The sequence below is a fragment of the Gymnogyps californianus genome, chromosome 4 (assembly GCF_018139145.2).
Source record: "Gymnogyps californianus isolate 813 chromosome 4, ASM1813914v2, whole genome shotgun sequence".
In the NCBI taxonomy this organism is placed as follows: Eukaryota; Metazoa; Chordata; class Aves; order Accipitriformes; family Cathartidae; genus Gymnogyps; species Gymnogyps californianus.
In genome coordinates, this window is record NC_059474.1 from 20,902,955 (window position 1) to 20,915,201 (window position 12,247).

At 42.6% G+C, this 12,247-nt stretch overlaps 1 protein-coding gene across 2 annotated transcripts in view; it reads left to right on the plus strand.

The window, feature by feature from the left end:
* The first annotated feature begins 4,565 nt into the window (after positions 1–4,565).
* The window catches only part of RBPJ (recombination signal binding protein for immunoglobulin kappa J region), a 64,597-nt gene continuing 56,915 nt past the window's right edge, over positions 4,566–12,247 (plus strand). For both annotated transcript variants that reach the window (XM_050895503.1, XM_050895502.1), the window contains exon 1: positions 4,566–4,586. In XM_050895503.1, the coding sequence (XP_050751460.1) occupies positions 4,567–4,586 (20 nt within the window). In that variant the 5' untranslated portion in view covers position 4,566. The remainder of the gene's footprint in view (positions 4,587–12,247) is intronic.

Genomic DNA, 12,247 nt, shown 5'->3' on the forward strand with positions numbered 1-12,247 from the left:
TTCTAGAAAAGTATTTAAAAATAAAAAGTTACAGAAGTCAGTCATCAAGCTGTTCACACTGTTAACCTACATAACCACATGATGTTATTACTGTTAACCTCATCTTCCCTCCCACTCTTCCTTCCTATTGTTTGCTATACTCACTTCTTGCATCTTGCCTTTACATTATAAAAACACTCTGTGAAGGGACTGTACTTGTGTGCAAGGCACACCAGAGTGAGGCCCAAGCCCGACTGTAGCTTTTGGCAACTACCACACTAAGGCACACTTACACCTTAACTGGCATAAAGATGCAGATTCAGATTTTTCTTTGCGCTACCGTCCTCTCTGAGATTACGACACAGAAGTGAAAACTATTTAACAACGCTTCTGCTGCAGATTGCTAACTAGCCTATCCTTTATCCCTATCATCCTCAAGACAATGTTGCAAATCCTCTGAGCTGTGAACAATAGCTTCCATTTCAAACAGCAGAGGCACTTCTGACATCAAGCTGTCCAGCCACCAGCTGAGGCGATAACTTTTGTTGGCATATACACCGAAGTTCAGATGTGAGATAAGTTCTGTGGGCAACTGCCTGTTTCTTTCCTAGACACGCGGTTAAACCACATTGTACATCCTGTGCTTATAAAATTCCAGCAGGGTTGTATCACAGTACCTACTACTAGAATGTGTGATTTACACCATCAGATACAAACTGCAACACCTTGAGATAAACCTGCTGCTTATAATGAAGATTCAGATAACTGTGTGGTTCTAGTACCTACCATGCTTTTTAAGGTCACTGGATTTTATAAATAGCTAGCATGTTACAAGACACACTACGAGTTATTTTTTTATAAAAAGACACTCAGCTGGGAAGCGGACTCTTGTCCCCTTGTGTGTCTCTTTCTTACATGCTTGTGCTAAGCACATAAAAGACATGGGGTGCTTCTACACAAATGGGTGCAGGTCTGTTGTCTTCTCATCTTTCTCCAAGCCAGCAAGGTGGTAGGCAGTTGCCAAACGAGAAGCCAGCCAGCATGTTAGCTAGTGCTGTGCCCAAAGGAATGAGCTTAGGGGAAGCCCAGAGCCAAGCCTGAGCTGGAGAAAGTTTGGTCTGGACTGGTCAAACAAGCTGTTCAGATCTTCAGCCTGGTTATCACAGCTTGCATCCAGTGCTCCCTGCTCCCATCTGCCCTTCTGCTCCAGAGCTGGGCTGCTCGAGCGCCGCTGGCCAGCAGCTCCTTCAGTACCACCGGTGAGACAAAACTCCAGGCCAAAGGCCTCCTCCTCGTCCACATAGAGGGCCTGATCCCAAATGACTCTGTGGGGTCTTGCTAGGCTCCCTGTCTTTTCTTCTCTTTCCACCTGAAGTAAGATCCTGAGAGGACAGAGGAACGTTATGAATTCCCAGATGAAGCTGCTGGCATCCACTCAGCACAAACATGCAGACCTGGCTCTGTCTGCATCTGCACGTGTCGGTGAATCCAAAGAAGCAGGAGGTGGTCCTGTCCCCCAGTTTACAAGAGAAAGTAAACTGGATTTCCTTCTTTAACAGCCTTCCATTTTCGAAGGCGGCTAATGATTCTGAGCACCCAGCTGGAGTCACCCAGCAGAGCATCTGCTTGGAAGAAGAGTGAAGCCCAACACTCGTTGAAATCACGTCCTTCAAAGGCACCTCCAAGCCGTGCTTCTCCAAATCCTCTCTGAAGCAACAGGCCTGATTCAGAACCCTTCCACCAACCTCAGCAGGGCTTAAATCAAAAAGTCAAACTACCAATTTGCATAGCAAACACAAAATTTTAAATGGTGCAAACCTTGTATTTAAATTTGGTTTTCTACCTCAGCTCTGGAAGCGTTTACATTCATTACAGACCAGAAAGCGGGGCCTAGTTCCCCGAGGTACTAGATGCTTTCAGTTTCCAATAAAGTCAACAGGAATTGCTCACACTCTACTATGTGAAATACAAACTTTTAGCAGCAAGAAGAAAATTCAATGCATGAACAATATTAAAAAACCCTCTGTGGTTTTATTATCTTTCCTTCCAACGGCTACTCACACAATTTCAGGCTATTGTTTTTGATTTGAATAGTATTCCTGTCCTTTTGAACTACAGATTGTTTATAATCAAAAAGAAAAAAAAAAAATTCAATGGATATTTGTTTTATAATGTACCTCTGTCAGTGATGGAAAGGACTACAATCATTTCTGTAATTATTAATTCTTTGAAATTATATACCTGCTCCAGTATCCAATTAATCTGGTTATTAATCAAAATGCCTTCTTTGTAAAATATTAAAAGAGTCTAGACACTGCAGATTATTGTGTGCTATATTTTTAGATTTTCCAGTTTGATTCAAAACACACTAAAAGAGGGGCCCCAGAAAATGACCATCTAGAGACAGTCCATGGCAAATATCCAGGAACCGTTCTTAATGGAACGGAGCTAGCACGAGCTGAGATCATTCTTTAGCCTTGGGGGGGAAAGGAAAAAAAAAAAAGAGAGAGAAGATGTTTTTAGGAAGAGATTTCCAAAGGGATTATGAGTTGCTCTTTGCAAACAATACAGAGGATTTCCAGTATGCATTGTGCTTTTGCCGAGAACTGTGCCTATGAGGGAGCCAATCAAAGTCCTTTCATACCTAATGAGGAGGGGGAAATCATGATGGGGAAAGTCCCTTAATGATAGCAAACAATAGCTGTTTGTACAGTGAGTAGAATTACAGCAAACTTTGTTGCCAAGCGATCTCTTAAAACATGATTTTACTCATCTGACACATTATTCATTGAACTAGTATTAGCAGCGGAGAGCGTGTGTGGGAGAGAAACCCAAAATCACATTCACGGGATTACTGAAATGTTATCTTTTTCCCTAATTTGGGAGACAGCAGAGGTACGGAGGTGAAGTACTAAAAATGATGTGGTTTTTGGAATCTCAGCGGATCCTTAAATCAATGTTGCATTTCTGCTTGAAGTTAGATTGACATGTTATACTGAAGACACAGAAGAAGTTGAATGGACAGGACAGAATCCTTGATGTTAAAAGGATTAATTTTCAAACATGGTCTTCTAATGGATGATCAGACCCTCACCTTGAAACAGTAATGTTGTTAAATGAACCCAAAATTGGGGTCTTCTTTTTTTGTTATGTCAAAACGTTGGAGGACATCCAGGTATTTCGTTTTGCAGATACCTTCTGTTCCCACGCCTATATTCAGCAGTCTATCTGAGAGGTCACCACAACGTTCGCTCTACTGCTTGGAGTCTTAGCAGACTCCACAATTTTTGTTTGCTCAACAAACGTATCTTACACATTTTGTTTACAGATGACAACAAAATTATGAAAACAGGCTTTTCATTTAAAACTGATTTTTCAAAAAAGTGATGTAACATTTCTGTGTAAGAAATCTAATAGATCTTTCTAATAGCTGCACCTCTAGATCCCAACCTCCTACTGTTAGTTTTTATTCACTATTTGGAAAAGAATTTCTTTTCCACATCCCACTGGTTTCCAAGCCCTGTATGAATTAATTGTTAAACTCAGTAAATAGGAATGAAAAAGCGTTTAGTCTGTACCACCTGACAGAGCCACCAAAAGCGATGATACAGGTCACCTCCAGTCAGTGGGTTCTGACTTCCTTTACAGCTCTGGTAGGAAACCCAAGCTGCTCAACAGTTATCAACTTGGGTTTGTTTTTGAATGATTTAAATGATTCGGACAGAGCAGGCATGTCACTTATCGACGAAACTTCCACAAAAGCTCCGGTCTGAACTCCCGAGAGCACATCCATTGTATACCGGGGAAAAAAATTCCGTCTTCCTAGCACACCCCAATGCCTACCCCGCTCCCCCTGCCGCTGGCTGAAGGCCCCGTGTCCCTGCTGACAGGGCCGCGGCGGGTCGGAGACCCCGCGGGGCCCAGCCGGCGCGGGCAGGGAAAGCCACGACGCCGCGGCCCACGCCAGGCCCCCACAACGCGGCGGGACGCGACGCGCCGGGGCGGCGGCGGGGCAGCCCGGGGCCCGCCAGGCCGCGCATGTGCCGGGCCCACCGACAGCACGAGGCGGGCGGCCCCACGCGCGCTTCCCGCGGCGGGGGGAGGAGGAAGCGGCGGCCGCCGCGAGTTGCCCTCGCCGGCCCTCCCGGCCGATCCCGCGAGCGCCCCGTCCCCGCGCGCTGGCAGCCACCTCTCCCCTCCCTCCTCGCCCCGAATGGTTTCTCCCCCGCCACCGCCCCCCGCGCTGGTCAGTCCCTCCCCGCCGGCGGGGGAACGCGCAGGAGTGAGACGCGCGAGCGGGCAGAGGGAATCCCTCGGTTTCCCCCCCCCCCCGCCTCCCCGCCGCGCGCTCTGCTCTCGCGAGAGCTGCCCCGCTCTCCGCTCTCCCGCCGGCCGGCGGGGCCCCGCTCTCGCGAGAGCGGCGCGGTTCCCACGCCTCGGCTGTTGTGTCTGAGGGGAGAGCCCAGGCGCTGAGTGGGCGGTGCGCGCCGCCCCGCGCGTGTCTCACGGGCCCGCGCACGCGCGCTCCGGGCCCGGGGAGGGGGGCGCTCTCGCGAGAGTAGGAGTTTTGGCGAGAGTTTGTGGAAGATGGCGCCTGTTGTGACAGGGTAAGTGCGGGGGGTTCGCGGCGCCGCGCCGGGAGTCGGCTGTTTCTGGGGGTGCCGGGGCGCCGCCTGCTCGGCTCCCGCCCGTCGGCGCCTCTGCCGCCGCTCTGGGGAAGGGAGGGCTGCCTGTCGGACGGCCCGGGGGCAGGCCCCGAGACGCAAACCCCGGGGGGCTGGGATCCCCCCCGGGTGGGCACACGGGAGGAGGCCCCCCGCGCCCCGGGTGACGGGCCGCGAGCGGCCGGGCTCTCCGGCGGCCTCCCGGCGCGGAGGTCCCGGCAGGGCTGGGCGCTTCCTTTGCTTCGCGTCTCTCCGGCACGGGCACACCGGTCGGGACTCCGTGCAGGGTCAGTGCTCATCCCGGCTGCTCCGGAGGGGGTCCCTCTCTGAGGGCTTCCTAGAGAGCAGCGGAGCCCAGCGGGGAGGGGACCCAGGGCTGGCACAGGCCGTTCCCCCTTCTCTGTCGCCCCGGCTCGTCCTGCCACAGGAGGGGGACTCCCGGGCCCCCTCGGCCACAGACCGGGAGCCCTCGGACAAAGGCTTTTGCTCCTGTGGTTAGGAGAAGTTGAGCGCAGCGTTCCTGCTCTGCCTCAGCCCCCCTCGCACGGCGGGGGCCGGCTAGAGGCCCCCGGCCCGGCCCGGGGAGCGGAGCGGAGCGGCTCTGTCACTGTCGCGCGCTGCGGCGGAGCGCTCTCGGTCGCGCCGAGTGCGGTCAGGCTTTCCACCCCTGCTGGCAGGACACCCGTTCGCTCAGGCGGGGGGGACTGAGGTTCCCTTTCTCTCCTCCCTGCACACCGTTCCCAGGGCTTTGTTGAGTTGTAGCTGCCTTCCTGCTAATATTGCATTGCAGCGAAGGGTAGCAGCCTCCCCGCCCCACTAAGCCACGCTGGATCATAATGAATGATAGTTGCCATCCCTTTCAACCACACTGGGTAGTACTTAATCATGGCTAGCCAGCTGCAGCGTGTGTCACTGTAATAAGTGACACCCTCTTAGCCACCTACAGCTGATGAATAATAACAAATCCACTGCTGGTGTACAGTACGCAATCTCACCTGCAGTGTTACATTGCATATTGCCATCCTCACCACATCTTGAATTCTGCTGCTTATTGTAAGTGCCGTGTCCTTAATTTTGGACTACGCTGAGCACGTGTGACCTCCCTCTCTGTGTTGAGGGAAGGGGCAGTCAAGAGAAGAACAGGCCGTTTCTGTGCTCCACCTGTTTGTTCCAAATGAAGTCTTGACTGGTGAAAGTACTGCTGTGTCTTTCTAAAACGTGGCCCTTATTTTATGATTTCACAGTGTGTCTGTGACCTTCTGTCTTCCCTGTGGGATTACATTGTCTACAGCATTGGCTCTGTGGTTAGAGAGCAACAGCCTGCTTGGGGGTGGGGTGGAGTTGGTGGTTGATGCTTTTGTTCTCATGGAGAAGGTAGCATTATGGTATTTTGTTGTTTTGTTTGGCTGCAGTAGTGTTTCCAATTCCTCACTCTTGTTTGTTGAAAACTAAATCGAAGCTTTTGCTTGATTTCTCTCCTGATAAAGGCATCTTGCGGCTCATACACATTTTCCCAATTAAATGTTCTTTAGGGAAGCTGGTCTTGTTTGTTATGGTTCCTGGAGTGTACTATTTTAGAGGTTAGAGTTGAAAGAAGGGAACAAATGCTTTTAAACTTTGCTATAAGTATTAGTCTGTGCTCTAGTTAGCGATTAAGTTTTTCCACGTTTCTGTTAGTTTACTCATCTGAATATTTGGGCTCTGTTTCCTTTTCTTTAGTGATTATTACAGGTTTGTCAGAAGTGTTCTCATGTTTGTGACGTTACTTTTATCCTTCTCCGAGATCTGTTAAAATGTTGACAATAACAACTGTAGATTTTTTTTTTTAAATAAATGATCAAATAATTTGAACATTAGGAAAAATAGCATTTTAGCAAGAGTGAAAAAAATTGTGTGTAGTTTAGGATTTTAATGCTAAATTTATTGTTCAAAACCTGTAAGTCGAATAATGCTCTGAAAAAGTAGTCTTGTTTTCTTATTGTTAAATATTTTTAGTGTTGGTAAAATGAGGTCTGTTAACTTTGGTTAATGTTATAGTTAGATTACATTAAGGAGCCTGATTTTTTTTATTATATGACCTGGTTTTGGAGTGCGGCTCTGATGCTGAGTTGCCTGTGTTTATTAGGATTAAAAATTGGTGATACTCCAGTAGCTGATTTTTTTTTTTTCAAAATAGTCAGTAAAGGCAGTTTTCTTTCTAGACTGTTCTGTAAAAGCTGACTTGCACAGGAAAAAAGTGCTTGAAATTAAAAAGCTATAACTGAAGAATGTAGTACCCAAATACCACATTGTATTTTAATGGGCAGCTTGCAGTTCTTATGGGTGCGCAAACTTTGAGATAAAGCATATGGCTTTTCTGCAGTCAGTATAAGCTGAACGTAAAAACACAGATTTTTTTCCTGTGAAAACTGTATACCTAAGCCTAAATGATGGTACATAGGTTTATGCTGTGTTGGAATGGAATAGTAGGAATTTACTGCAGTAATTCCGGGGGGCAGTCAGAGTACATTACCAGTTTCTTGTTTGCAGCATGTCTGCTACTTGCATCACAAGGAACACTTTGATCAAAATTGCTCGTATGTACAGTATGACTGCACCTAAATTGCACAGTGGCAGAACTAGATATAATGAGAAAGTACACAGAAACATGAAACAAGTAACTGAAAATATATTACTATTTGAACTATTATTTAAAATGAAGTGGATAATTTATGGCTGGGATAATAGGATAGTATTTTGGGGCTTTGTGGAGTATTTTTGGTTTTGCTTGTGAATGATTTAGGGAAACTCATAATTTTAAGTTGACAAAATTAAAGAAAATGTTATTTAATTAGAGAAGCACATTTTGAGTGCAAAACACTTTGTTTTAAATAATTACTGATATTACAGAAATACCTGTAGGCCTCAATTAGTTTGAAAATTGCTGTGCTAGGCCTAATATAACCGTATGACAGAGAGAATTTCTAATCTTAAGAACTTAATTTTGTGTCATTTTAAAATGATGTAAAATATGGAATGGTGTCTTCTCTGTAGCCTGGGACAACCTGATCTTTAAAATACTAGAAAATAATGCAAGAAGCCATTGCAAAAAAACCCTTGCAAAGATTCCTATACCAGCAAACAAGTGAACAAAGTTGAGAAAGGGTAGATAAAAATGATAAATGCTAGGCATTGGTTTGAGTACTTGATTACCAGTGAAAACCTGTGTAATAGCAGTATACAAGATAGTATTTGGATTATTTTTCAAACAGATTGAGAAGCCTTGAAAAAGACAAAATTAACTGAGTGGGCTTATCACTGGTATGATGTTTTCCATAGGCACTGTAAAGTAGAAAATTGTTTTAGTAACACTTTTCTAAGTATCAGACTATTTAAGTTATGTGTCTGAATTAGTCATCCCAAAGTTCTGTGGTTAAGAGGTGTTTCCTGACCCAGGATACTTAATGATTTAAGGGTAAGGGAAGACACATCAGATCTGTGATGACACAGGAGAATGTTTGGCATCAGTGTAGTGAATTTTAGTGTAGTGGTCTAGGTGTGCCAGCCATCTGGTCGTTTTGTTTGTTTGTTTGTTTTTAATGAGAACTATGGAAAAACTTGTAGGAGGTTTTTGAAAGAAGAAGGTACTGCTTTGTGGAGCTCTCCCAACCATGAGGGCAACAGAAGAGAAGTTCAGAGATGAAAACAGTAACAGTTATCGAAACTTTAACCTCATCTACATCCTGATTAGTAATTTTAGGATGAGGACATTGACCAGTATGGGTCTCGAAGTAGAGAGTGAAGTGGATGCTGCTCAAGAGATGGAGGGAGGGGAGACTTGTGTGATCTGACCTTAGGCTAAAAAAGCTATCTAGAGAGGAATGTTCAGAATAAATAGAACAGGGTCAACTCTGGATTTTGAAAGATGAAGAAGGATGCTTCAGATGTGAACTGCTGTGGTCACAGGATAAAACTTAAGCTACTAAAGGCATATCTTAGCGATGTGGTGGGCATTGCCAGGATCTCAAAACCAGGTTATTTTTAGGACCTATAGAGAACCATGGTTTGAGGGCTGATGCTTAGTTAAGAGCCCTGAAAGTTAATGACTTGCAGTAGTGGAAAGAAGAGTGAAGCAATGATGGGAGTAAGACCTGTGTTTTGTCTATGCTGAGACTGAGCTGATAGTGAGGCATCTGTACAGAGGGAGATGCAAGCTGAGGTGTTAGCTTGGACAAACACAGGAGGTACGAAGCAGAAAGTATGTTTCTGATTAATGGCAGGGAGTAAATAGTTGAATTTGAATCCTGGCCTTGGATAAACTGAAGGAGAATGGAAAGGGATGCAAGACAGAAACCTATTAAATGATTCATAAAATAGTACAGGTGAATGAGGAGGCTCCTTCAGGAGGATACACTGAAAGAACAATTAGAATGATAAGGGATGAATCAGGAGGGCAACCATGCCAAGAAAGCCAGGGAGAATATTTCCGGGAAAGAAGCATTGCTAGTAGTCTTGTGTGATTGACAGGTCTAGAAACATAAGAATTACATATTGATTGTGAGCCTCATCATAGGGTTAGGCTGGAAGAGAGGTTAGTGAGAATGGTTTCAGTGAAGCTCAAGGAGTAGAAACAGGATTATATAGACTACGGGAGCAGAATTCAAGGATGGGATCTTCAGGCTACAGTTTTTACTGTCACTGGAGGTTTAAACATAGTGCTTATTAAGATTTGAGTAACAGCATAACTACGGCTATTGTTTTGTGTATATGCACATGATGAGTGTTAAAGGTTGGGAAAAACTAGTTTACAATCAAATGAGTAGATGGTTTTGTGTGACTAACGTTTAAATCATTATCAAGGAGCATGTCAGTGTCTTAAGTCTGGCTATTGGGAAATCTTTGTGAGCACTGTGTTCTTGAAGGAGTCTTCTGAGATGCTTGCAAATATTCTTTTAGCCTCTTGTAGTTTCAGTAGGAGTAATTTTATGAACTCAAGCTTTTGGTTTGGATTTTATTTGCTTTCTTTGTTTATTCATTGTATTAAGTAGCTCTTTGTCGTTTCTGACTTATTCTGGTTGATATACAGCACAGAGAAACTTTGAAAATAATCTTTTTATAGCTTGATTTCTCCAGAAATAATCTGTAGACTGTTTTATTAGGCATAATATGTGTGTGTTTTTTACTGCTAGTTAAAAGGCAATATCCTTTGCCAATATCTCTTTGCAGAGATAACTCTCTTTTAAGTATGCTGTTCCGTACTATGAATTGCATAAATGATCATGGGTTTGTGAATGAGAGAGAGAGTTTCTTTCCTCTGACTTGCTAATTTCTACTTTTCAGTAATAATTCATTCTAGGGTTGTTTTTCATTATTTTGAATTTAAGCAATCTCTATATTTAAAAAGAATGCTAAAGTAGCCTATAGCTACTTATAAAGTCTTCCTGAAAGACCTGTGGTGCCTTCATGGGCAAAGATTTTGAAAAAAGGTTTTATAGTTAGTAACTCATTTTTGGTGAAGAGTACAGTTAAGGTTCAGTACATACCTGTTCTACACTATGTTTGTTTTTTGATAAAATTGAAGAGAGAAATTGTAATTTTAGATTTGTAAAATACGTATTTAATACAAACAAGTATTCTATCTTATGCAATATACTTGAATCTCTATTGGGAATGAAGAATGTACTTTATGCAAAATATTAGTTTCACATTTGGAGAGCAAATCATGTCAACAGAATTTTAAAGTTTCAGGACATCTTTTCTGTGTTTGTGATACTTGCCACCCTAAATTCTTTGGATGTTAATTGCAAGCACATTATTAACTGACCTATATGGCACTGTAACGTGCTGAATCACTGCCTCCCAAGAGCATTTCACAGGCAAGGTGTACTTCTAAGTGGATTTTTTAATTTATTTACATTGTTGCAGTATTTTAAAAAATTGAGCAATTGTAGTGTCTGGCTGCTTTTAAAGAGTTGCTTATTTTTTCCTGTATATTTAGGTGAAGAAGGGAAAAAGGTAAACGTAACTAGCTGTATTGTCAGATGAAATCTTAATTCTGTTGACAAAACTGGATATGCCTTTTAAATCTGTAGTATCTCAAGGCATGTTTATAATTATAGGTGTAAAATTATATTCTTGATCTTACTGAACTTTCATTATTTTTATGTGGGAATGCTTATAATGTTCTAATGTTGTACACTTTTCATACTTGAACGTAATTGCAATAATTAATAATTAAGATTATATGAGGCAAGGAAATAATATGGAATTGTGGTTATCTCTTTCCAATGTAAAAACTCAGAAAAGGAAACAGCCGATAAATTTCTTTGAAGAGAAAATTATTAATAGAAAGTAGCAATTTCCATATCATTATATTCTTACCAAGTCGTGGAAAAGTAAGCGCTAAACTTAGAGTTTGACATTATCTCATTTCCTGGGGTTCTACTTATGTTGTGGTGCTCTTTACTCATAATTCGCATGTGCGTGTGTGTATTGTGGTTGCTACCTTTTTTTAAAAAAAAATGTTAAGTACCCTTTACAACCTAAAGAAACTTTCTTTCATTGCTTGTTTCTATGTGACATTATAGGCCACTTTTCAGAGCCTATGTATACTATTTAAAATAATTTTTTTTCCTGAAAAATACTTCATACTCTTTGACTGGAGTTTAGTTAGCCAGATAGTGATGTATGGCCATGTATCTTCATGCTCTTTTGCTTGTAAATGCATAAATTACATATTTGCAGTGGTAAACTTTTTTACCAAGAAAGGAAAGAAGGTAGAGATTTCAGTATGTACAGTGTGAGAAATGTCTTGATTAAGGTCACAGTTTTACATCCTTACAATAGACAGAGGCTATAACTTTACAAGGATAAACACTATTTTTGCGTTCTATTTAATATTTTTTGTAATTTTTGAAAAGCTTGACTGATCTATAAAATTTTACCATAAGATATAATCATTATAATGTTTTACTATTTTGATTAATCAGATTATTTGATGAATGGTGTGCTGCTGGGGCATGATTTGTTCTTTCTAAAGCAATCTGAACCTTCAGTCAACAGCATGTTTCTTCAGTAAGTTTGTGAGGCTCTTTTTTGAACATATCTTTTTATGTAGATAAGTCTTGAAAACATTCTTGTTGAAATCAAGTATGTATTTATGTAATTATTTAAATAAAGTTGTTTTCATTGCTTCACTTGGAAAACATGAAGACATTAAGGTGGTTGTGTTAAGGTATAACTTCTCCTCATTTGTTTCTTATTCAGGAGCAAGAACTATCTCTTTTTCATTGTAATTGCATGACTAAGTTGTGTGTAGTGCCATTTAATCAGTATATTCAAAATCCAGAACACTTGTTGTAATAGGCAACAAGCTGTGTTGGCAAGTGGTCGTTTTCGACTGCTCTGTGCGAGATTACACCTGTTGCTTCATTTAATTTTTCTACTTCTGGTAGGTGAGATTCAAGGGTACATCTTGCAATGGGTCCTAGTCAGTCTTTTGATTGTTGATCTAATTATTTGTAGTTATTTGAGTAGCAGAATGAACATTTCTAATTTTCCTTTTATGAATATGGACAACTGTAGACATTTTTCTGTATGTGCCAGAAAAAAGTCTTTCTACTGGT